The following is a 26,405-nucleotide window of genomic DNA, read 5'->3' as shown; positions in this document are numbered from 1 at the left end:
AAAGTCACTCAGCTGACAAGTAGCGGAGCGGGGATTAGAACCCATGACCTCTGACTCCCAAGCCGGGGCTCTTGCCACCGAACCACGCTGCTTCTCGCCATCACCTGACGCGGGAGAGACCCAGGCCAGCTCTCTAATTGCTCTCCCCCTCTACGCCGTCAGCTCATTGTGGGAGGGGAATGCATCTGTTATACCGTCATATCGTACTCTCCCAAGCGCTGAGGCCAGCGCTCTGCACACAGAAAGCGCTCAAAAGATACCACTGATGGATTTGTATCCTCCGTGATTTGGTGCGTGGTCCAATCGAATGGCTCGTGTCAGAGGAAGGGAGGCCGACTGCCGGTCAGAACCAACGTCCGCTGTGCGACACCGATGACCCAATTACCCCCCGCCCCGTCGCCGGAGTTGGCCGGAAAACGCTCAAACCCACGCGGGTGGGATCCAATTTGGGGGCCGAGTGGATGGCCCAGAATTCTGAGCTCAACACGGAGTGATTTTCCCGGACGCTGAAGGGCCTCCGGCGACGCGCCACCGAGCTTGAAAAATGAATCTGGCCACTCCGGGTGAGGAACTGGGTTTCGGTAGCACCCTGCTGAGGGATGGGAAAGGGCCGGCTGCCAATCCGGCTTCCCGCTATGAGTGGAAGGTGGGGTTCTGCCTTTCAGTCGTCCCGGGTTTAGGGAGGAATTCTTAATTACACCGTCACGTCGTGCGAACATCCGAGGAAAGCGAATCCGATTCTAGTTACACGTTTGCAAAGCCGGCCATGATAGCAAACACCCGGTACACTTCTCTGCCTTCGCGGGGGGACTGTACGTTCCCTACCCATGGTGGGCACCCAATTCAGTGTCCTCCCCATGGCAGGGCACCCAGTACAGTGCCCTGTGCTCAGAGTACATTCATTCATTCAATCGTATTTATTGAGCACTTACTGATTGAACTGTGAACTCCCTGTGACAGAATCCAAACTGCCTACACACGCTCTTTCCCAGCACTTAGGACAGTGCTTGGCACACAGTAAGCGCTAAGAGACAATACTATTACGATTAATAAAACCGGCAGACTTTTCATTAGGGGGCCCCAGGGCTTTCATTCGTTCATTCAATTGCATTTACTGAGCGCTTACAGTGTGCAGAGCACCGTACTAAGCGCTCGGGAGAGTACAACCGAACAACAACCCCACACCTTCCCGCCCACAACGAGCTCCCAGTCTGAGACAGTGCAGCCTAATGCCCGTTGTTGGGTAGGAATTGTCTCTGTTGCCGAATTGTACTTTCCAAGCGCTTAGTACAGTGCTCTGCACATAGTAAGCGCTCAATAAATACGCTTGAATGAATGAATTCATAATGGAAAGAGCATGGGGCTGGGAGGCAGGAGACCCGAGTCTTAGTTCCACCTCTGCCAATCAAGCAATCAATCAGTGGTATTTGCTGAGTGCTAACTGTGTGCACAGCACTGGACTCAGCGCTGAGGAGAGTACAGTAGAGTTGGCAGGCACGATCCCTGCCCTGGAGGAACTTACAATCTAGTGGAGGGGCTTATGCTGCCTTGCTGAGCGACACAAAACCTCTCTGGGCCTCAGTTTCCTCCTCCATAAAATGGGGATATGATACCTAGATCTCCCTCCCTCAGACCTGAGTGGGACGGGGCGGGATTCGATTTGGTCACCTTGTCTCTTCCCCAGAGATCAGCACGTAGTGAGCATTTCATAAAGGCTGTGGTGATCATAAATACCAAAATTAAAGATTCTTCCCCGCTCTCCCGCTCTTCTCCATGGCAGACCTCTGAGCGCACGGTCTTCCAATCGCAACTCGAATTTAGCGACGTTCCTCCTGATTTGAGAGGCCCGGCCCAACCGCACCTGAGTTCTCTGCCACAAATACGGAGTCTAAAACAGCCCTTTACTTACGCAACTCTTAGGGTCTCGAGCCTCCACAGGGAACGGGCGTGAATAGAAACAGCCCCTCCTTCGTAATGGACGGTTCTGTTTTAAAAAAAAAACACACCAAAACACACCACCACCAAACGCAAGGACACTTGCTTGAGACCCTTCACTCTCTGAATTTGTTCTCTTCGCTGACGACTGCGGAGGAGATAAACGGCCTGGGGATCGAGTCGCACCTGCTTCAGTAAAAGCAGACAGAGTTCTGTGCCCCAAGTGTAATAACGGTGAGAAACGCCAGATTGGAAACAGTGTATACTTACACCCGACAACTTAATTTGGACATTTCAGTTGTCACCGTCAGAGCCAATTGCTGGTTTACGACCGTTGAGATTTCCCCCCCCCGGCCACAAAATGTCCTTTTCCGGCGTGTTCCAATCTCCCACAAACTCACGTCTATTTAACAGATCTAAAAACCTCCACGGAAACGGTAACTCTGACCAGAGAGGTTGTGGCTAACTCACCAGGAGGATGAAAACCATCACGGGCTCTCCTCGTAAGTGGTATTTATTTGGCCACACATCCGCACGGTTATGGATCGTCTATAGTACGTAAATGCCTTTTTCCCCTTTTAGAATGCTTCGATAATCCTAAATCCTTTAATGACTTTCTCAAATTCCCCCGTCAGTCAGGAATCGAGGAAGAGTATTGATCGCATGCTTTCTCTGCGGAGGGCTGTATTAAGCACCTTTTCTCTCCCTTTTAGAAATGCTTGGGTAATCTTAAATCCTTTGATGACTTTCTAAAATACCCCGCATCAGTCAGGAATCGAGGAAGAGCACTGATTGCACGCTTTCTCTGCGGAGGACTGTATTAAGCACCTTTTCTCTCCCTTTTAGAAAAGCCCGGATAATCCTAAATCCTTTGACGACTTTCTAAAATACCCCCCACCCAGTCAGGACTCGAGCAAAAGTACTGATCGCACGTTTTCTCTGCGGGGGACACTACTAAGCTCTTGGGAGTGTACGGCTGAGATCAGTTAACACGATCCCTGCCCTCAGCGATCTCACGGTCCGGCGGAGGAGTCTGTCCTTCACGCCGGCAGGCACCGCGGCCCCGAGCCGAGAGCTCGGCCCTCACAGGAAGACAGTCTACCTCCGTCATGGCGGATCGGGGACATCGAGGAGCCTCGTGTTCTCCGAGATTGTTCACGGCAGAATACCCGAAAAGAGCTCTTCGTTGAGGGGGGGGTGGATGAGAAAATCAAAGCTCTTTTGTTTCAGATGCCTGTGGAGCTTCCCAACACGGAGTGAGGAGAGGGCCAGCCGCTGGCCAACGCCTGAGAACCGCTTAATTTCAGACTGCACGTTACTCAGAAGCCACTGGGCTTCGAGACGTCAACCGCCCGCCGTTTCCAGTTCCCTACGCCTGGCCCAGGGGAGGGATCTCTTCCGAGATAAATGCAATCTGGGTAAAACCAGAAACGCAGCTGGCTGACGCTGAGGACGAAACTGTGTCTTCTACGGCTCGAGGTAATAACGGGAGACAAATCGGGTGGTAATTCCCACGCGAGCGCGTTTTGGACGGGTGGTGGTACATTTGCGACCTCGTGTTGGGCGTCCTCCTGGCTGTAAGGGACGGATATGAACCGGACGGGAAGAGGCTAGAACCGAAATGTCGGGCCCTGCCTTCCCACACCGTCAGTGCCCCGTCGGCGGGGCAGAAGCCGAGGAGCCCGGGATAGTGGTGCCTTGAACACTGCCCACCTCATCCCACCCCCAGATTGGGAAATCTCCAAGTGCCGACAGAGACGACCTCACGCCTCCACCTCCCCGCTCTTGCCCCTCGGGGACGGGCACACTGACCTCCGCTGTCCCTCGCCGTGCTCCCCCGAGGGCACCGTCAGACATTCATCCATGTGGCCGTGCAGTAGCCTGAGCACGTCCCCGCCGATCAGGTATCCTGAAACGGGAAAACACGCGAAAACCCCTAACTGACTCACCTCTAGGCTGTAAGCTTGTTGCGGGCAGGGAAAGTGTCCATTTACTGTTCTACCGTATTCTCCCAAGCACTTAGTAAGGTGCTCTGCACACAGTAAGCGCTCAATAAATACAACTGAAGGAACCCATTGGCTAGGGCTCACCTAGTTTCCCCTGCAGGCAGACGCCTCCAGGGGATAGAAAGCTCTGTGCCAGGCCTACTCTGGGCAGAGAACTCTGGGCCAGAAACCTCCTGGGGACCAAGGACTCTGTGCTGAACACCTCGTGGGGACAGAGAACTCTGTGCTGAATGCCGCCCGCGGGCAGAGAACTCTGTGCCGGGCACCTATTCCGAGGTGTTCCAGGGGAAGCGTTGCCTGTCAAGGAGCGGGAAGAGCCGGGGTTGCGCCTCAGAGAGGGCGTGTCGAGGCTCGACGTCTGCACACACAGCGCTTGGAACGTGATAAGTGCTTAGCAAATACCACGATTTATCACCATTATTATTATATCATCATCATCATCATCATTACAGTAAGCGCTCAACGAATGCAATCGATCGATCGCTCACAGCCCGGCCCGGAGAGCTCTTCGCCGGCAGGTGACGAATTGCCGACGGTAGTTACGAGGCCCGGTGGGAAGAGCAGGGGGTGGGGATCCAGGACACTTGGGTTCTGCACCCATCTCTAGCCACCGGCCTGCTGTGCGGCCTCGGACGAGTCGCTCAGCCTCTCTGGGCCTCCGCTCCCCATCTTCAAGTGGGGATAAGACCCCGGCTCCTCTGCCTTCTTGAACGGGAAGCTCACGGGGGACAGAGACGGTGATCGATTTGGTCGCCTAGGGGCCGTGCCGTGCCGGGCACAAAGTAAGTACTGAACAAATGCCTCGATCGAAGGGCCGTGCACTTCTGAAACGACCGAAATGGGAAGCAGCGTGGCCTCGTGGAAAGAACACGGGCCCGGGAGTCAGAAAATCGGGGCCTCCACTCCTGCCTCTGCCACTTGTCTGCTATGTAATCTTGGGCAAGTCACTTCACTTCTCTGTGCTTCTGTTTTTTCAACTGTAAAACGGGGATTTAATACCTGTTCACCTTCCTGCTTAGACAGTGAGCCCGTGTGGAACAGGGACTGTAGCCCACCTGATTAATTTGTATCTATTATTATTAACTAACCCCAACAACACTCAAGAAACGATGCCTCAGGTCTGCCCCTCTGAAGGAGCATTTTCTCACAGCCTTTCTGTGGCCCTCCCTCATCAGTAGCATGTGTCGAGTGCTTACTGCGAGCAGATCACTGTACTAAGTGCTTGGGAGAGTACAGCGGCCTGGCTCGGTGGAAAGAGCACGGGCTTCGGAGTCGGAGATCATGGGTTCGAATCCCGGCTCTGCCACTTGTCAGCCGTGTGACCTCGGGCAAGTCACTTCACTTCTCTGGGCCTCAGTGACCTCATCTGGAAAATGGGGATTAAGACCGCGAGCCCCACGTGGGACAACCTGATTCTCTTGTGTCTACCCCGGCGCTTAACAAATCCTGCTTAAGAAAAAAAACCACAACAAAGCAGGGTCCCCAGCCCAAGAGGGCGACGGCGTCTCTCACCTTGGGCGGCTTCGCTCCCGGAGCTGATGGGAGCCACGCTCCACAGGGTCTGCTGAAAGGCGGCGTCCACGTGCAGGGTCCCGTTGCCGTAAGACAGGTGCTGGGAGGAGACACGGGGGACGGGGGAAAGAGGTCAGCGCGGGCCTCCGCCCGGCCGGGAGGGAGGAAGGAAGCCCGTGGTCCCTCGGGTCCCACGGGGCGACATCACGGAGAGTGCATTAGACTCCGGGCACAGAGATGGCCTCCCATTCATTCGATCGTATTTATCGAGTGATTCCTTTAGGCCAAGCGCTGTACTAAGCGCTCGGGGGAGGACGATACGATAAGAAGGAGCTCCGCCGAGGTCTCCGTGGGGACCCTCTCTCTCATCAAAGCCACCGCGTTTCCTCCCGACCCCCAGGTCACCGGAGGCTTCCCGCGCCCACCACCTCTGCCCCTGGGGAGGGGCACCATCCGCCACCGCGCCGAGCCCGCCCTCGCCCCGCCTGCCGACCCGGTGAGCACCGGGGCCGTTTCTCCCCTTACCAGAGGGGGGCAGCGCGGCCTAGCGGAAAGGGCACGGGCCGGGGAGTCTGAGGACCCGGGTTCTAGTCCCGGCTCGGCCGGTTGCCCGCCGTGGGAACTTGGGCAAGTCAGTGAACTGTTCTGGGCCTCAGTTTCCTCATCTGTAGAATGGGGATTCGATGCCCGCTCTCCTGTGTACTTGGACCTGTGAGTCCCAAATTTTACAGGGACTGCAACTGACCTGATTATCTTCTATCTACCCCCAGAATCTGGCCAACGGGAGGCCCTCTGCAAAAACCGGAATAATACCAGAAACGAAACAACAAACAGTTTCCCTCGTGGCCTGAATCGGCAGAGCTCGGAGTCCCCACTGATCCCCCGCTCTGAGCACCTGCAAACAGGCGATGGACTTCCCTTGCTTATTTGCAAGCCCCTCCTAATAATAATAATGATAATGATTGTGGTATTCGTTAGGCGCTTACTATGTGCCAGGCACCGTACCAAGCCCTGGGGTGGACGCAAGCAAATCGGGTTGGACATAGTCCCTGTCCCATATGGGGTTCAGTGAGCTCGTTGTGGGCAGGGATTGTCACTGTTTATTGTTGTACTGTACTTTCCCAAGTGCTTAGTACAGTGCTCTGCACACCGTAAATGCTTAGTAAATATAACTGAATCAGTGAATGAATCACGGGATCGAGGCGTGACCTAGTGGCTAGAGCAAGGTCCTGGAAGACAAAAGGTCCTGGGTTCTAATTCTGGCTCTGCCACTTGTCCGCTGCGTGACCTCGGGCAAGTCACTTCGCCATCCTGTGCCTCCGTTGACTCGTCCGTGAAAACGGGGATCGGGATATGTGAGCCCCATGGGGGACAGGGACCGTGTCTATCCTGTTTACCTTGGATCTCCCCCAGCGCTTGGAACAGTGCTCGACACACAGTAAGCACTTAACAGATACCATCATCGTTATCATTAAGAGCCAGCTTTCAAGATCACGGGCAGACCCACCGAGGTCGCTTTTGAGCTCCCTAACAATAATGATGGCATCTGTTAAGCGCTTACTATGTGCCAGGCACCGTACTGAGCGCTGCATCACACTCTGGCTTGCTAGGCCATCGCTACTCAGTGCTCGGCCATTTATTCGTTCGGTCGTATTTATTAAGCGCTTAGTTCTCTGTGCTAAGCGCTTGGGAAAGTACAGCTCCGCGGGGGCCGCTCCCCCGGGATTTGCGGGCTGCCCGCTGCGGGCCGCCGATTCGGCTAAGGGCTCCCCGCGGATCGGGGCACCCCGCGTTGTGGACGTACCAGGTACCGCTCGGAAGAGACGCTGACGAGGATCAGGTCGTCGCCGACCCGCACCTTTTCCCCCTCGGATCGCTGTTTGGAGGCGGGGTGGATAGTCCACCAGCAGGCTTCTCCTGCAGGGCAGAGGGGGAAGACCGTCACCCTGGTGCTCAAGGACCACACTGAGCACCCGCCCCCGGCCTGCACCTCCCGGCTCACCTGTCGTGTCTTCCTGCAGCCCGACGTCGAACGCCAGCTTATCCGTGGAAGACCGCGTGGTGGAGAGACAGGAGAGGTACTGGAAAGAGAGAAGCACAGGTCTGCCTTGTCGGGCTCGGATCCCCGCGCGGCTTTTAGTCCGCAGTGTCGAGGCGTGCCACGGACGCGGCTGCCCGGGGAAATGGGGAGCAGGGGGCTTTCTCTTCTCGGCCATCCCTCTGCATCTGCACAACCCAAGGGAAAAGACAGAGAGAGAGAGAGAGAGAGAGAGAGAGAGCCCGAGAGAAGTAGCACGGCCTAGTGGAAAGAGCACGGGCCCTAACGGCAGAAGACCTGGCTTCTCATCCTGGCTCTGCCAATGGCTTGCTGGGTGGCCTTGAGCAAGTCACTTAACTCCCCTGTGCCTCAGTAATTTCACCTGTAAAATGGGAATCAAAAGCTATTCCCTCCAACTTAGACTATGAGACCTATGGGAGACAGAGACTGTGGCCAACCTGATGACACACTGTAAGCGCTTAAATACCAAACAAAACAAAAAAAAAGACCAGGGCAAAATCTTCCCTGTTATGCTGGAAACTCCTTGAGGGCAGGGATTGGTGCCTTTTACGTCCAATATACTCTCCCATGCCCGCAAGGTAGCTAAGAAGATGGGAGGAGAGAAGAGCACAAGGGAATGCTGTCCTCAGTGCTTAGAACTGAGGAAAGCAGCGTGGCTCAGTGGAAAGAGCCCGGGCTTCGGAGTCAGGGGTCATGGGTTTGACTCCCGGCTCTGCCACTTGTCAGCCGTGTGACTGTGGGCGAGTCACTTCACTTCTCTGGGCCTCAGTTACCTCATCTGTAAAATGGGGATTAACCGTGAGCCTCACGTGGGATGACCTGATTACTCTGTATCTCCCCCAGTGCTTAGAACAGTGCTCTGCACATAGTATGCGCTTAACAGATACCAATATTATTATTATTATCATTATTAGAACCGTGCCTGGCACATACTAAGCGCTTAACAAGAACCATAAAGATCAGGTCAGGGAATGAAAGCAGAGTCTGCATGGTAAAGCCAGCTAAGAGAATTCTGTGAAGGCTCACTTTCGCAAAAATTAAAAATAAAAACTCTGGGCCACTTGGATCTCGGACTGCCTTTTTATCTACGACAAAGAAGAGAAAACAGCCTCATCTTTGAGGGATCACGGCTTAGTGGCCAGAGCACAGGCCTGGGAGTCAAAAGGACCTGGGTTCTAATCCCGGCTCCTCCACTTGTCTGCTGTATGACCTGGGGCAAGCTTCTCTGGGCCTCACTTCCCTCCTCTGTAAAATGGGGGATAAGACTGTGAGCCTCATGTGCGACCGGGACCACGTCCAACTTGATTAGCTTATATCTATTCCAGTACTTAGTATAATGCCTGGCACATAGTAAGTGTTTAAAGAAGACCATAAAGAAAGGGAGCAAGTCAAAGAGACCGGATCCTCAACCCACCTCTTCCACCGTCCGGCTGGGTGACCTTGACCAAGACCACTCAACCTTTCTGTTCCTCAGCTTCCCCTCAGGGATACCATGAGGATAAAATGAGATTAGCAATGTGGAAGCTCTTCTGGAAAAATAAAAGCCCACTACGGAGGCAAGCTATTGAGAAGGGGCCCTGGTCACTCACCATACCACTGTAGGAATGGCGGAGCAAGATGGCGTGCCCGTAGAGAAGCGTCCGATGGCCCCCACCTTGAGCAGTCTGTCCGGGAGGGAAGAATAGAGGAGACGCTTGAAATGGGCAGGTGGAGTTAAATCCCAAATACACGGCAAACTTCTTGAGGTTGTACTAGTCCATAATCTGATGCGACCATCAGGCTTTGGACGATAGCATTACTGGCAGACATCGACAACCCATCCAGCCCAGAATTCGGTCTTCTACAACAGCCCCAGTGCCCCGCTGGACGTCCATTCTCTGTTGAGGGATGGGCCATCCAAAACCTCCGACTCTCCCCTCTCCATCCCCGACTCTCCCTCCACTGCCCCAGCGTGGACCACCCAACACCCCTGATTCTCCCCTCTCCATCGCTGACTCCCACACCAGCAACCCCGGGTGGAACAACCAGCGCAACTTTCTGACCACCAGCTTCCACTCGGGAACTACCAGTTGCTTATACAAGTTGGGTCTCCTTGGCCCTTACTGTGGGATTCTCCGAGCAACCATCTCGGGCCTCCCCAGGCGGCTCCCTTTGCGATTCTGTCGATTTTTCAGACTGAAGAGTTCTAACCCTTTCCCTCTGGCACCGTTCAGAAGCATCCCCTCACCCCCCGCCTCCCCGGCGGCTGGAGAAGCGACAGAACCACCGCTCTCCATATCGAGGACCGGTTCATCCGAAGTTCACCGACAAAATGCCAAAGATGAACCCAGCGGGGGAAATAAAGCGGGTCCCCAGCACGGAAGTAAATCCACCGACAGACACAGGAATAGCAAATATTTCTAAATCCTTACCTTCATCATGAATTTCTGCAAGACACAAGGAGAGAAGAGAATGAATTGAATGAATACGTGTTCCCCGATTTATTCGATGGAGAACCTTTTAACCGTAAAGCACCAAAACACATTTACCACGCACTCACGTGGAAAGCTTAGTACCATGAACAAGCCAGAGAACAACTGAACTACACCAAACCGGTCAGCTTTAAGATAGCCGTGTTTAGTGCCTACCTTCCCCGCGAATGCATGCTGTGGGGTATTAAAGAAGTCACCACGGTAAAACGTGTTTGCGTCCCAAGAATAGTGAGCCTAGACAAGACGGACCTCCTGGTTAGTGCTCGGCTACTACCTCGAAGTGCTTTTCCTGCTGAAAATGCAGTGATCCACAGAGAAGCACAACTAATTACGCTGAACGCAGTGCCTTAGTTTACAAAGCGTGGCGGGTCAAAATGCCGGAGCTCCGACAAGCGGCTTTGATTTCATGTCAGATGACACTAGGAAGTTCTTTAATTCCTTGAAACTACCAAAGAGGTTGGGAAATCCTAGACTAGTTAGACAGCTGTCGTCCTTTCTACGCTGATAACCCATTCCCTTGAACCAAACTAAGACCGTGAGGTTCGAATGGATTTTATCAGTGGAATAAGCTCTTCCCACTAAAAAGAAACTCCGGTTGTAGAAGTGCAGAAAGGACTCGGTCTCCCTGCCCTCCTGAGGCTCTCGCTTCAACTGAAGGACCCTCTGCCCTTAGGTCCCTGGAGCAAGGGGGCAAACAGATAGGAAGTGGTCCGGTATTTCCCAAGTTGGGGCGGAATCCGGTTCCAAGGCCTTCAAAGAGAAGCGGGGGTAACTGGCATCCGCACTGAGAGTCACGAGAACACAGATCTCAGAAGAACCCAGCAAGGAAAGAGAGCTCTCAACCTCAAAGGCATAAGAGAAAGAGAACTCCCCTCCCCTACTATCGCCGCGGTGTCGTCAGCCGACGAGAATGGCCGGAGGAAGCTCGCCAAGGAAAGGGAGCCAGGAAATTGGCCAAGAACCGTCTGATGTTCAGCTTTCGAAGGTGCGAGCTCTTGGAAGCGATGGTTGAGATCGGTCAAGCGTTACAGTTCTCTGTCGAGGCTGTGGTTCTACTGTTGCTGTTGAACAGCGGCTAGAGGACCGGACTAGACTAGAGCGCTTAGTGCAGTGCTCTGCACACAGTGAGTGCTCAATAAATACGACAATGAATAGAGGAACCCCATGATTCGCCATTACAAGTCAGAGTGACGAAATGATGTGCCACGGTATTGGATTTGGGGGGTCGGCCAAACTGAATTCAGAAGATTTGAGGGGAGGGAACGAAGGGAATAATAATAATAATAATAATTGTGGTATTTGTTAAGTGAAAGTCACTGCACTAACCACTGGGGTGGATTCAAGTAAATCAAGCTGGACCCAGTCCCTGTCACACGTGGGGCTCCCACCGTCTCGATCCCCATTTTACAGAGGAGGTGACAAGGCAATGAGAAGTTAAGTGATTCGCCCACAGTCACACCCCAGACAAGCGGTGGAGCCGGGATTAGAACCCATGACCTTCTGACTCCCAGGCCCGAGATTTATCCCCTTTGCCATGAGCTTATGTTATCCAACTTGACCAAGGACTGGCTGTTTGATGGGGAAGCCTAGGGGAAAGAGTACGGGCTTGGAAGACAAGGGATCTGGGTTCTTGTCCCAGCTCTTCCTCTTGCCTGCTGTGTGATCTTGAGCAAGGCGCAATTTCTCTGTGCCCCATTTCCCTGGTCTGTCCTCCCTCCCCCTCAGACTGCGATCCCCGAGTGGACCTGGGATTGTGTCTGATCTGATATCGTTTAGACTGTGAGCCCGTCACCGGGCAGGGATCGACTCTATCTGTTGCCGAATTGTACTTTCCAAACGCTTAGTACAGTGCTCTGCGCACAGTAAGCGCTCAATAAATACTATTGAATTAGCTCTACTTCAGTGTCTTGCACATAGCGCTTAACTACCACATTTAGCGTGGCTTAGTGGCTGGAGCCCGGCCAGCCAGAATGACCTGGGCTCTAATCCCGCCTCCGCCACGTGTCCGCTGTGGGACCTTGGGCAAGTCACTTCGCTTCTCTGGGCCTCAGTTACCTCATCAGTAAAATGGGGATTAAGACCGTGCGCTCCAGGTGGGATAACCTGATTACCTTGTATCTACCGCAGTGTTTAGAACAGTGCTTGGCACAGAGTAAGCGCTTAAAAAAATACCATAAATAATAATAATGATTCTCTGGGCCTCAGTTCCTTCATCTGTAAAATGGGGATTAAGGATGTGATCCCCATGTGGGACGGGGACTGCGTCCAACCTGATTAACCTAAGTGCTCGGCACATAGTAGGCGCTCAACGATTACCATCATCATCATCATTATTATTATGGCGGCTTAGCGGAAAGGGCCCCGCCACCTGTCACCTGTGTGACTGCGGGCAAGCCACTTCGCTCCTCTGTGCCTCAGTGACCTCGTCTGTCAAAGGGGGATGAAGACCGCGAGCCCCACGTGGGACAACCTGATGGCCTTCTATCCACCCCAGCGCTTAGAACGGTGCTCGGCACAGAGTAAGCGCTTAACAAGTACCATAATTAGGAGGAGGAGGAGGAGGAGGACTGATGATTGATCGGCGGCAGGTCGGCTTGCGAATAGCTCGCTGAGCATCCAGTAGAGGGAGCAGACCTAATGCAGGCCAAGGGCTTAGGAAACCACGGCAGCGTGAAACGGAATGAGGTGACTGCGGTATTCCAACCCTCCAGACAGAGGTACGGGATTCATGGGGACAGGAAATCTGTGGGAAGGAGATCGGTTTTTTTCCTCTGGAAAGCCTGTCCGGGTATCAGGAGATTAACCCTGGGTAGCGCCTTCACTGCCGAGCCTCACCACATCTAGATCTCCCCCTCCGGACTGTAAAACCCGTTGTGGGCAGGGAATATGTCCACCGACTCTGCCCTGTTCTTATATTGCAATAATAATCACGTTGGTATTTGTTAAGCGCTTACGAGGTGCAGAGCACCGTTCTAAGCGCCGGGGGAGATACAGGGTCATCGGGTCGTCCCACGTGAGGCTCACGGTTAATCCCCATTTTACAGATGAGGTAACTGAGGCACAGAGAAGCGAAGCGACTCGCCCACGGTCACCCAGCTGACAAGTGGCAGAGCTGGGAGTCGCACCCATGACCTCTGACTCCGAAGCCCGGGCTCTTTCCAAACTGAGCCACGCTGCTTCCCTTATTGTACTCTCCTAATGCTCAGCACAGTGCTCTGCACACAATAAGCGCTCAATAAATACGACTGATTGTGTGCCGGGCACTCTACTAAGCGCTGGGGTAGACAGAAACTGATCAGGTCGGACTCATTCCATATCCCCACGAAGGGTTCACGGTCTTAATCCTCATTTTACAGAGGAGGGGACTGAGGCACAGAGAAGTGGAATGACTTGCCCAAGGTACTACTATATAATAACAATAATAATGACGGTATTTGTCAAGTGCTTACTATGTGCCAAGCACTGTTCTAAGCCCTGGGGTAGATACAAGGTCATCAGGCTGTCTCACGGGGGGCTCACAGTGCTAATCCCCATTTTAGAGATGAGGGAACTGAGGCCCAGAGAAGGGGAATGACTTGCCCAAGGTCACACAGCAGATAAGTGGCGGAGCTGGGATTAGGACCCAGGTCCTCTGACTCCCAGGCCTCTGCTCTTTCCACTAGCCCAGGCTAATTACATCTGCCCTTCTTGCCATCTGGGATTCGGGTTTGGTGCTAACTGCTTACTGGCCGGGAAGAACAAGGGGCTGGGAGTGAGGAGACCTGGGTTCTAGCCCCAGCTCTGCCCCGGCCTGCCACGCGCGCTCAGACAAGTACTTCACCTCTCTGGGCCTCCGCCACTTCATCTGTAAAATACCACCTGCCTCCCCCAAAGATGTTGCCATGTTGAAAGTGAGCTAAATCGCTGAGGAACGAAGATGCTCTACAAAGTCAATGCGCCTTAAAAAAAAATAATGGTATTGGGTAAGCGCTCACTATGCGCCAGGTACTGAATTTAGCAATGGGGTAGGCACCAAACCAGGTTGGACACAGTCCGTGACTCAGTTTTAATCCCCATTTTCCAGATGAGGCAACTGAGGCCCAGAGAAGTTAAGTCAGTCGCCCCCCCAAATCACCCAGCAGACAAGTGGTGGAGTCAGGATTAGAACCCAGGTCCTTCTGACTCCCAGGCCCAGGCTCTGCCCACGAGGTCACGCTGCTTCTCCTAAGCAGGGGCCATCTAACAGCCGTGCTCAAAAGGGAAAAAAAAAAGTCACAATAGAGGTCTTTAACCCTACCAATGGGCACGGACCCTTTCCAACCCTTCGGGTAACAATCCTTTGGCCTTTTCATTCACTCATGCGTTCAATCGTATTTACTGAGCGTTTGCTGTGGGCAGAGCACTGTACTAAGCGCTTGGAAAGCACAATTCGGCAACAAAGAGAGACACTCCCTGCCCACAGTGGGTTCACAGTCTAGAAAAGGGAGAGAGAGGAAAGCTAGGCAGCACTTGGAGAAGCGGCATGACGTAGTACGGAATCAGAAGGACCCAGGTTCTCATCCTGAGCTCCGCCGCTTGCCTGTTTTGTGACCTCGGGCCAGTCATTTCACTTCTCTGGGCCTCGGTTACCTCGTCTGTAAAATGGGGATTAAGAATGTGAACCCCATGAGGGACAGGGACTGTGTCCAACCTGATTAACCCGTATCTACCCCAGCATTTAGCCCAGTGCTTGGCACATAATGAGCGCTTTACAAGTACCACAATTAATTAATTAGGCAAGACAGCTCCTGGAGATGTGTGGGTTTCTACTTGGAGGCATAAAAAACCAAAAGATCCTGAGCCTCCAATAAGACACGGAACATAATGTGGACGCAGGGGGAAGGATTAGAGGCAGCAACAAACATGCGATAGTGTAGATCGATCACAGCAATAAAAAAAATTAAAAAGAAACAATCTTGCACATACCCATTTTTCCAAATCAACTTGCTATGGGAAGAAAAGTCAAAAATAAATATTTTTGAAAGACCGCACAAGATACTCAGTGTCTTCACTCCGGGTATCTCCCTTCACGCCGAGGCATAATTCCGCTCCGGCCCAACGAGCCCATTGAGATGAGAAAATTATTGCAGAGACCTCTCCCTAAGAAACGTCACTAGAGCCATCCCAAGTTCCTGGACTAGAAGAAAGGGCACGGTCCTGAAATCAGGAGACAGGGACTCCAATCCCAGCTTGCTGTGTGACCTTGGGCAAGTCTCTTCGCCTCCCTGGCCCTCAGTTTCCTCATCTGCAAACGGGGGAGAAGATACAGACTCTCTTCCTAGATTGGGAGCCCAATGCGGGACAGGGCTTGGTGCCTAGGAAGTGCTGAATATTCTAAGGAAATAAATAATACAGATCCTTGAAGATCCCGGGCTTAGGATCGCCCCGACTCCACTGCTTTCCTTGAGGGGCAGGTGGCCACCCCCGTGTCTTTACTCGATCACCATTTCTTCTCCCTTCCGGGAAGAATATAAATTTGCCTGGGTTTAATGGAAGCTCTGTGGTGCCAGAAGAAATAACAGTTTGAAGACAGATGAGATTTACCAAGTATTACAGGAAACCCCACTTAGAACTGGTGAGTCATTAGTCCTGACAGCTGTGCTATACAAATTGTCATTAACTTACAGAAAAAAGATCCCATTTGTTCAAATCCTGGGCCTGAGTCATCACCAGCTTTTCTCTCTCCCCTCACACCCGCCTTGCACACCTTTTCTGCCTCATTGCCTCACTGACCTCCAAAGGCGGGGGAGCCTAGTGGAAAGAGCTCGGGCCTGGGGGTGAAGAGGACCTGGATCCTATCCTGGCTCCACCACTTGCCTGTGGTGTGATGTGGGGATTAACCGCTCTGAGCCTTAGTTTTCTCATCTGTACAGTGGGGATCCAATACCTTTTCTCCCTCCCCTTTAGACTGTGAGCCCCGTTTGGGACGGGGATAGTGTCCAACCTGATTATCTTTTACTCGTTCCCGCACTTGGTAAAGTGTTGTTGTTTTTTACGGTATCTGTTAAATTCTCTGAGCCAGGCTCCGTACTAAAATGCGGTCGATGTAAAAGAATCCGATTGGACACAGTCCCTGTCCCACACGGGGCTCACGATCTTAATCCCCGTGTTACCGATGAGGTAACTGAGGATCCGAGAAGTTTAGTGATTTGCCCGAGGTCACACAGCAGACAAGTGGCAGAGTCAGGATTAGAACTCAAGTCCTCTGACTCCCAGGCCCGTGCTCTTTCCATTAATGTGTTGATTTCTCAGGTGGGATGAAGAGGAAGGGGCAGCTCCTGGAGACATAAGGTAGAAAGAATTTACACTAAGCACTTAGTACAGGGCTCGCCACACAGTAAGCGCTCAATAAATACAATTGAATGAATGAATGAATGAATGAAGATTGGCCGGAGAGAGCCGGGCCCTTTCTGTCAATTAGTCATATTTACTGAGCGCTTACTGTGCGCAGAGCACTCTTCTAAGCGCTAGGGAGAATATAATGTTAGAGACACATTCCCTGCCCACAACGAGCTTACAGTCTAGATAGAGCTCACAGAGAACCAATCCAGGCTCTGCCCCGCATCTGCTGTGTGACCTTGAGCAAGTCATGTCACTTCTCCGTGCCTCAGTTCCCTCATCTGTAAAATGGGGTTTAAGACTGTGAGCCCCATGTAGAACAGGGACTGTGTCCGTCCTGATTACTTTGTATCTACCCCGGTGCTTAGAACGGTGCTTGGCACAGAGCAAGTGCTTAACCAATACCGCAATTATTATTTTTACTATTATGTGTTTTGACACGATCCATCCGGGGACAGTGTGTGGGGAGTGAGGCGTTGGGCCCCTGCTCCGCTTCACGCATCGGCCTGATCTGGCCACGAGAAACGGAACAGAGACCGGTAGCCAGCTGGCTTCATCCTCGGCCCAGTGTTCGCTCACGCTGGCCACTGTCCCTGCAGGATTGGGGGCCAAGAGCACGGCGAGGCAAAAGGAGAGCCACGTGACTTCCAAGGCACCGTCGCTCTAGCCTTTCCGTGCACGAACAAGAACAGTAAAAACTGTGGCGCTTCAGTGGTGGTCATGTGCCAGGCAGTGGGGTAGATACGGGATATAATCTGGTTGGACCTGTCTCACGTGGGGCTCAGCATCTAAAGAGGAGGTGGGACGGGTGTTGAATCCCCATTTCTTGTGCCGTCGGGTCGTTCCCGACCCACAGCGGCACCACGGACACGTCTCTCCCGGGACGCCCCGCTCTCCAGCTCCAGTCGTTCCGGTAGTGGATCCAGAGAGTTTTCTTGGTAAAAATCCAGAAGCCTCCTTCCGCACTCTAAACTCGAGTCTCCGCCCTCGACTCTCTCCCGCGCCGCTGCTGCCCGGGTGAGTTTCGACGTGTAGCCGATGGCCTTCCCCTCGCTGGCCACTGGCCAAGCTAGGAAATGGAATGGACAGGCCTCTGCTTGACTCTCCCTCCCCTAGCAGAGACTGGTAGAGGACTGGAAACCCTCCAGGTGCCATCCGGAGAAGGTATCCCCATTTCAAGGATGAGGAGACCGAGACAGAGATAAGTTAAATGGCTTGCCCGGGCTCACCTAGAAGGCAAGTGGCAGAGTCGGGGTTAGAACCTAGGTTTTTCTGACTCCCAGGCCCCGTGCTCCAGCCATCTCAAAAGATGAATGAAGAAGATGGGGCAGCAAACTACTAGCAAAACTTAGAGCATCTGAGTGACTCCAACGCGGTCTGTGGAGAGCCCGCTGGAAGGGATCGGGAGAGCGCACAAAAAGGAAACGTAGTCAACTGCCTGCCGGGAGCCTTCGGTCGGATAAAATACACTGTGTCAAGCAAAGGATAGATCTGTTGGGGCTTCTCCAGTCAAGAGGAATATCACAGCAGAGGAAAAAACCCCTAAGGGTCCGTCTGATAATGACCCTTCCAGGGAGTTTTGGAAGTAGTCCCGCCTGGACCCAATCCTAGCTCCACCCCTTGTCTACCGTGTGACCTTAGACAAGTCACTTCACTTCCCTGGGCCTCGGTTCCCTCATCTGTAAAATGGAGATGAAGACTTTGAGCCCCAGGTGGGACATGGACTGTGCCCAACCTGATTAGACTGTACCTACCCCAGCGCTTAGTACAGTGCCTGGCGCTTAGGCAAAGACAACCAAAAGACAAAAGCCAGTCCCTGTCTGGCTTCTGGATAGAGCACAGGCCTGGGAGTCAGAGGACGTGGGCTCTAATCCCAGCTCTGTCACTTGCCTGCTCAGTGACCTCGGACAAGTCACTTTGCTTGTCTGGGCTTCCGTTCCCTCGTCTGTAAAATGGGGGTTGAGACTGTGAGCCCCACGTGAGACAGGGACTGTGCCCAACCCGATCTGCTTATATCTACCCCAGTGCTTAGTACAGTGCCTAGCACATAATAAGCACTTAACAAATACCTTAATTAATATTATCATCTTTTTACTGAATTCTCTTCCCTACAAGCTCTTCGGACCGTCGTCTCAACCAATCGGTGGAATCAACGTACTACGTGCAGAGCACTATGCTAAGGGCTTGGGAGAGGGCAATATAACAGACGCATTCCCTGCCCGCAGTGAGCTTCCGGTCTAGAGGGGGACGCGGTGGGTTTGGGTTTGAGCTCACTGTGCCCGAGTGGATTGATATCCAGTGCTATTCGCTCTTCACCCACCGACACCGGCAAATCAGTATCCAGTCCTTCAGTGAAGAAACCGTTTTTTGATTTTATGTTTGCAATAAGCAAAGCCACGTGAAATGTTTAGAACAGCGCTCGGCTCATAGTAAGCGCTAAAGAAGTACCGTAATCATCATCGTCCCGATAGGAGACTCCCCGTCGCCATGAGGAGCTACATCCAAAAAGTTCCCCGAAGGCAAAATCGCTAAGACTGAATAATTCTCAAACAACCTGGGGGAGGCCTGAGGAGCTTCAGGATCGCCAAGGTCCATTTCTACCCTGACCATGACATTCCAATCCTTCGGAAGACGCAAGAGAGGCCCAAAGAGACAGTCTCATAATAATAATGTTGGTATTTGTTAAGCGCTTACTATGTGCAGAGCACTGTTTTAAGCCCTGGGGTAGATACAGGGTCATCCGGTCGTCCCACGTGAGGCTCACAAGTTAATCCCCATTTTACAGATGAGGTAACTGAGGCACAGAGAAGTGAAGTGACTCGCCCACAGTCACCCAGCTGACAAATGGCAGAGCCGGGATTCGAACCCATGACCTCTGATTCCCAAGCCCGGGCTCTTTCCACTGAGCCACGCTGCTTCATCCACACGGAACTCCCCCTTGGAATTCGCCATAACAGATATCGTGATTTGGACCAGACCCCCGGTTCATTTCCACCCTGACCATCCGCTCCCGGGACACTCTGAGGACAATCAGACTTTCCGGGGAAAAGAAAATGGAATCTGGGAAGAGGATGGGCAAACTATCTTTCCATCAGTTAAAAAAAAAACAGCCAACGATCCTTCAAGGATTAATTCGACCGTTATTAACCAGAGCCCATCACAGCGAAGTCTACGGCTTCTGAAGATGTGCTGTTTTGGGGTTTGCAATGCCAGGCTACGGCTTGTAGCAAATTGGTCACCAGGAGATTAGTCTTGAGGAGCGTCACTTGCCAGTGAATCAAGAATAACATCTCTCTGACAGTGAAATGTTCTCCTATCCTTGCGGCTAATAAATAATTTAGAGCAACAGCGAAGTCATACTAATTCAATTCGATCCAACCGGAGATTCATTTCAAAGGGTGGACAGGCTCTGCTGGAAAGAGCACGGGGCTGGGATTTGGGGGCCCTGAGTTCTAGACCCAGCTCGGCCACCGGCCTCGCCACGTGACCTTGGGCAAGTCATGACTTCTCCGGGCCTCGGTTTCTTCATCTGTGAAACGGGAATGATAACGTGAGCCTCTCCCTACCTCTTAGGAATGCCGTAACGATCGAATGAGATCATTTCGATGCGAGAGCACTAGAGGCAAATGTAAAGATCTCTACAAAAAATGCGAGGTTTATTAGGCACTGAAACGGCAGATTTGATTCCTTTCTCTACTCTCCACTTCCAAAGGCATTCTTTCTCTGAGTTTCCATTTCACAGAGCAGCCAAAGAAGAATAAATGTCTCTCTGTGGACAGGGAACAGGTCTACCGACTCTACCGCACTGAACTCTCCCAAGGGCTTGGTACAGTGCTCTTCACGCAATAAGCCCCCAATAAAGACCGTTGGACAGGAATCCTCATAATCTGCTGATCTTCCAGTGGAAGCGGAAATACTTCAACGCTGTTACAATACGCTCTCCACATGCCGTAGCCGACTACACTGATTTGTTCTCAAGACAGAGATGGAGTTTTAACCTTCCTACTTAAAATACCAGTAAACGAGGAGTTCTTGCGAGAAAACTGGACGTACCTCGCTAGTCCTTCAACCATTTGGCTAGTTGTACAAAACCTCTGCATTCCCCAAAATCCTTGCCAAGGCCTCAATTCTCCTCCCCATAATTCTTATTATTAAGCACCACGGGGAGTATTAACGGAGGAGCAGCATGGCATAGTAGAAAGGGCACCCTCTGGAAGTTAGAGGTTCCAGGTTCTAGTGCCAACTCTGCCGATGTGGTGCTGTATGAGCTTGTGCAAGTCACAACCTCTCTGGGCTTCACTTCCCTCATCTGTGAAATGGGGATAAATTACCTGCTCTCCCCACCTCGCGAGGACATGGAAAGGATAAAATGAGACAACTAATGGGGAAGGAAAAGTGCTTTACGGGTTCAAGGTGGTATTGATAATGTGATCTTATTTATTTTTTTAAGGGTATTTGTTAGTTACTACGTGCCAGGCACTGCATTAAACGCTGGGCTGGATACAAGTTTATCAAGGTTGGATACGGTGCATGTCCCACGTGGGGCTCACAGTCTTAATCCCCATTTTACAGATGAGGTAGTTTAGGCCCAGAGAAGTGCAGCGATATGCCCAAGGACGCATGGCAGACAAGTGGTGGAGCCGGGATTAGAACCCAGGTCCTCCGACTCTCAGGCCCGGGCTCTTTCCACTAGGCCACGATCGCAATAAGTCCAGAACAGCCAGGCCAGGGGCTTGTTATCTCCCGGGTGACCCCGCGAAAGAGGACAGGCCGGGAGACAGAGAACTCGGGTTCTAATCCCACTTCTGTCATGTCCCTTCTGTGTGACCCTGGGTAAGTCACTTAACTTCCCCGTGCCTCAGTTCCCTCATCTGTAAAATGGGAATAAGGGTGTGAGCCCCATGTGGGATAGGAGCTGTGTCCAACAGATTGACTTGTGTCTACCCCAGGGTTTAGAACAGTGCTTGGTACATAGTGAGCGCTTAACAAATACCATGATTATTATTATTATTGCTATTATCATCAACAAAATCGGGATTCAAAACTCGTTCTCCTTTCTACTTACTCTTGGGAGCCCCAGGTGGGACGTGATCACCTTCTATCTACCCCGGTGCTTAGCAGACAGTAAGCACTTAACAAATACCGTAAAAAAGCCATTCCCCTTTGTGACCGGTGTCACCCTTGAGGTGGTCCTGAGTGCTCAGTACAGTGTGCTGCCCACAGGAAGCGCTCAACAAATACAGTCCACCCGTGGTACCCCAAGGAATCTCTCCCCGGCCCAAACATCGCCCCAAGTCGACCAGAAGGACGATTCCAGTAGGGGCGGGGGGCGACCGGAGCAGACCTGTGTACCGGGCGGCCTCTCCTCCACCCCCCATCCCGAGACGTACTCACCCCTTCCGCCTTTTCCACCGTGTTGGCCAGCATCTCCTGCAGAGCCCGCACCGACAGAGACTGTTCCAGAACGAAGGTGCAGATGGACAGATCCGGGGGAACATTCTGTCAGGGAGGGAGAGAATAAAAAAGCTTCAAGGTTCTCCCGCCCGGGAATCACAAAGGAAAAGATGCAGCGTGTCAAGTGCCCCCCGGGGTCTACGTGGCAATCTGGCCCCGGCTTTCCGGAGACGGCTGATTTAAGACAGACGGCGCCGGGTGGGCCTGCCCCGCGGCCGTTCCGAGCGGAGAACGCGCTTCTGGGAATCCGGAGTTCGAGTCCTTCTGCCCGTCGCCACCCGACTTGGGCGTTTCGCCACGTGCCGCACCCCTGCCGGTCAACCTACTTGTTGCCCTTCGAGACCCGGGGGAAGCACACCGGGCACAGACCAGAGCGGGCAAGCCACTAGCACTGGAATCAATTCCTCCGCCCGGTTCACGCCCTCGAGTCGCAATCAATCGATCAATCGTATTTATTGAACGCTTACCCTATGCAGAGCACCGGACTAAGGGCTTGAGGGTACATTATAACGAAATTGACAGATACGCTCCCTGCCCACGGTGGGCTTATGGTCTGGAAGGATGAGTTTACAGTCTCGAGGGGTCAGTTTATAGTTTGGAGGGCCAAACCTCGATGGCGGGTTTACAGTCCAGAGGGGCAACCTTACAGTCTAGAGGGGTGAGCTTAAAGTCTAGAGGAAGGAATTTACGGTCTAGAGGATCGAGCTTGCAGTCTAGAAGGGCGAGTTTACAGTCTTAGAGGGGTGAGTTTACAATCCGGAGGGACGAGTTTACAGTCTGGAAGGACGAGTTTACAATCTGGAGGGACAAGCTCGGGACTGGGTCATTCCCAATGGGAGACTCCCATCATACACGGACGAGTGGATTTCTGGAACCGGGAGAGGAACCCGCTCTTCTATTTCTAGCACTGCTCACCTTCCCTACGTCCTTTTGAGAACATTCCAAACTAATCTGGTTCCCGCTCATGGTGCGAGGTTCAAAGATGTTCTGAAAACACTGCCGGATATTCTTCGCCCACTTTACCCACAACCTGGAGAAGGGGGAGGATCAGGGAGAGGCCGTCGCTCGGGAAACGGAAGCCCGGGACTCAATGCGTGGAGACGCTTCTGCTCTCGGACGGTCTCCGTCCAGAGGGCCGCTTCCCCGGCCGAACGGCGTGCCTCACGCTGTGCTGCACGCCGTCAACAGCGGGAGAGCTAGGACGTGTCTAGGGAAAGCTGGGTGGAGAAGTCTGCCCCTGATGCCCTTAGACAGGTGTCCGAAGCCCACCTAATTTCTGATGCCAGTCGATGGGGGTCTCCGCGAGGCACGACAAGAAACCATTACAAAGTTCTGAGAGGGATCCGCTTTTATCGTTCCATACTTATGTGCCTCCTTTGTCTATCCTCCCTCCCTTTACACTGTAAGCTCCCTCTAGAATGTAAGCACACCGTGGGCAGGGAACATGTCTACCAACTCTGTTATACAATACTCTCTCGATCGACGGCATTTACTGAGCGCTTACTGTGTGCGGAGCACTGTAATAGGCACTTGGCAGAGAACAAAATTACAGTGTTGGTAGACAAAATGTTCCCTTACCACAAAAAGGAGACAAGATTTCTTTTTTCTTTCTTTCTCTCTGTCTCTGTCTGTCTCTCTTTCTTTTTCCCCCACTGTAAACTCCCTCTAGACTGTAAGTTCATCACGGACAGGGAACACGTCTACCAACTCTGCTATATCGTACTCTCCCAATCACTGGTATTTACTGGGTGCTTACAGTGTACAGAGCACCGTATCGAGCACTTGGGAGAGAACAACGTAACAGAGTTGGTAGACTCTGCCCACCGGGAGAGCAGATATCACAGCCCCACTTTGCTGGGGGGAAAACCAAGGCCCAGAGGGGTTAGGTGACTCGCCCAAGGTCACCAACGTGTTGGGTGGCAAAGTTGGGCTAGAACCTGGGCTTCTCCGACTCCCCGTCCCCTGTTCTGCCCTCCCAGAGAGGCTCTAAGGAGGCATCACTGGCAACACTGCTGAATTATACTTTCCAAGCACTTAGAACAGTGCTCTGCACACAGTAAGCACTCGGTGAATACGACTGAGCGAACACGTCGAATACGCCAGGAACCGCCTCCTCGCCCGCCTCAGCCGATGACGGGCAGACCCGCCAGAGGGGGGGACCGGCCCATTAACGGGTTGATAATTAGCAGCTTGCGGGTGCCACAGAGCGAAACAGCTGGGCCTCTTCCACGGTAATTAGGGAAACCCCCAAGCGGATTTAGGGCCTTCTCTGAAGAGGGGAATCGCAGCTCTTCTGGCTTCCCAGCATGCCTCCGACAGCACGCTGTCCTCCTCAAGTGTGCGCTAATTAGGTGGATGGGCCTGTCCTCCCCGAACTCCTTCCCGACTTGCCTTAGACCCTTACGGAGGCAGTGTCATCTAGAGGAGAGGGCGGGGGACAGCTATCCCACCCCAATTTTACAGGTGAGGAAATCGAGGCTCAGATATTTCAGCGGTGATATCTTCATTTATTCTCAGTCCTTTGCAGATGTTTCATTTTAAGATTTTTCTTTCGTTAGGATCAGTGAATGGTATTTATTGAGCACTTACTGCGTGCAGAGCACAATACTAAGCACCTGGGAGAGCGTTGGCAGTCGAATTCCCTGCCCACAATTAGCTTACAGTCGAGAGGAGCTACATTCGAAGAGGGAAGGAGAGCAGGTATCCCATCCCGATTTGAAAGGTGAGGAAACCGAAGCTCGGAGGGCTTAAGTGACCTGCCCGAGATCACGTGGAAGGAAAGCAGTCAGTCAGTCATTTGTATTTATTGAGTGCTTACTGTGTGCGGGGCACTGTTCTAAGCACTTGGAGAATGCAGTCTAACAATCCACACACATTCCCCATCCCACACTGGGCACGCTGAGTAGGAAGGAGGACAGGAACCGAATCCCCGTTTTGCAGTCGAGGACACTGAGGCACAGGGAAGGAGAGTGACTTGCCCAAGGTCACCCAGCAAGCGAGCACCGGAGGCGGGAGGCCCGGCTCTCCCTAGTAGGCCACACTACTTTACAGGTATGTCCAAATCTGTAATTTATCTATTTCTATTAATGTCTGTCTCCCCCTCTAGACTATAAGTTCGTTGTGGGCAGGGAATGTGTGTTTATTGTTCTACTGTACTCTTAATCACTTGGTACAGTGCCCCGAACACAGTAAGCGCTCAAGAGATTCAAAAAACGGACTGCTTTCTTGCTGTGTGATCTCGGGCAGATCATTTAAGCTCTCTGAGCCTCGGTTTCCTCACCTGGAAAATAGGGAAGGGATGCCTGCTCTCCTTCCCTCTTCTAATGTCGCTCCTCTACACTGCAAACTAACTGTGGGTGGGGAATTTATCTACCAACTCTGAGGTATTGTATTCTCCCAAGTGCTTAGTATGGTGCCCTGCACACAGTAAGCCCTCAATAAATACCATTCGTTGATCATAACAGGGAAAAAAAATCTTAAAATGAAACATTTCCTAAGGGCTCAGAATAAATGAAGACATGACCACTGAAATTCAGTGAGTAGCGGCCATAACACTACTAAGACCTTCATAAACTAACACGTTCTGGGATTGTTTTAGAATCAAAAGCCTTTTATGGGTTGCGAAGCGCTCTATAAATATGACCTAGCACCATTTGGCTGATCCAGTTCGAGGAACTATAAATGCAGCCCAAATTTGGAAATCAACAGGATAGCCAGGAGATTTTCTAGGATGTCACAAAAAGACATTTGGTTTACGGACCAGATCTTCTGATTCAAAATCATTAAATAGTTAGAATCTGAGCTGTGGTCCCGCCATCTAAAACTGGTCTCCGGACTTTTGAAATGTAAATTAATCTCCCGCGCCATCGTCATTAAAGGCATCTTTTAAAACACCGACATAATGCACTCCGCCGTGCTCACGTTTAAATGGTTATTTAAAATCCTTCTGTGTCTCTGCCATTTCCCCCTTCATACTCAGTCAGGGAATCCATTGTTGCAAGGATATGCTGTTTATGGGTCATAAAATTCCTGCATAACAGCCCGAGTCAGGTCGTCTATCAATCAGTGACATTTACTGGATGCTTACTGTAGTGTAGAGGACTGCACTGAAATGATCTCTGTCTACCAGGTGACATGCAGAGATCGAGGGTCTTCGGGCCTCGAAGGTCGCCCACGGACTAGCGTCAGAGCAGGCACTGGAATCCGAGACTCCCAGGCCCGGGCTCTTTCCGCTAGGCCGCCCTGCCTCCCAGGATGAGAAACAACCTCCGTCAAACTCATTTGCCAGCGTACCCGCCTGGCGGAGGAGAGATTGGGGGAATAAACTCAAGCTTGACTGGCCGAGGTTTTGTTCTTGTCATAAAATTCCCTCAAAGCATCTTTGAGAACAAATGCCCATCGCCAACACATTTAATTTCCCGCCATGCCGTGGACATTTCCTCAAATGATGGAGGAGCGGGCCTTGTAGACGAGGGGGAAGGAAGGATTTACTGAGTGTCTACTCCCTGAAGGACACTGTACTGGGCACCTGGAAGCTTACAGTCAAAGTAGTAGCCACGGCCCAGGGTGTTTACAATTTAATTGGAGAGTCAGGCAAATACAGATGGAAGT

At 52.3% G+C, this 26,405-nt stretch overlaps 1 protein-coding gene across 1 annotated transcript in view; it reads right to left on the bottom strand.

Annotated features, from left to right (window-relative positions):
* Positions 1-26,405, bottom strand: part of RYR2 (ryanodine receptor 2) — a 232,928-nt gene that overhangs the window by 163,666 nt on the left and 42,857 nt on the right. Inside the window, 9 exon segments of the mRNA XM_029047213.2 lie at positions 1,910-1,984; positions 3,748-3,844; positions 5,454-5,553; positions 7,258-7,370; positions 7,456-7,534; positions 9,102-9,176; positions 9,924-9,938; positions 14,928-14,948; positions 21,735-21,839. Of these exon segments, the coding sequence (XP_028903046.1) occupies positions 1,910-1,984; positions 3,748-3,844; positions 5,454-5,553; positions 7,258-7,370; positions 7,456-7,534; positions 9,102-9,176; positions 9,924-9,938; positions 14,928-14,948; positions 21,735-21,839 (680 nt within the window).

The sequence above is a fragment of the Ornithorhynchus anatinus genome, chromosome 19 (genome assembly GCF_004115215.2).
Source record: "Ornithorhynchus anatinus isolate Pmale09 chromosome 19, mOrnAna1.pri.v4, whole genome shotgun sequence".
NCBI lineage: Eukaryota > Metazoa > Chordata > Mammalia > Monotremata > Ornithorhynchidae > Ornithorhynchus > Ornithorhynchus anatinus.
This window is presented reverse-complemented; position numbering and strand designations above follow the sequence as displayed.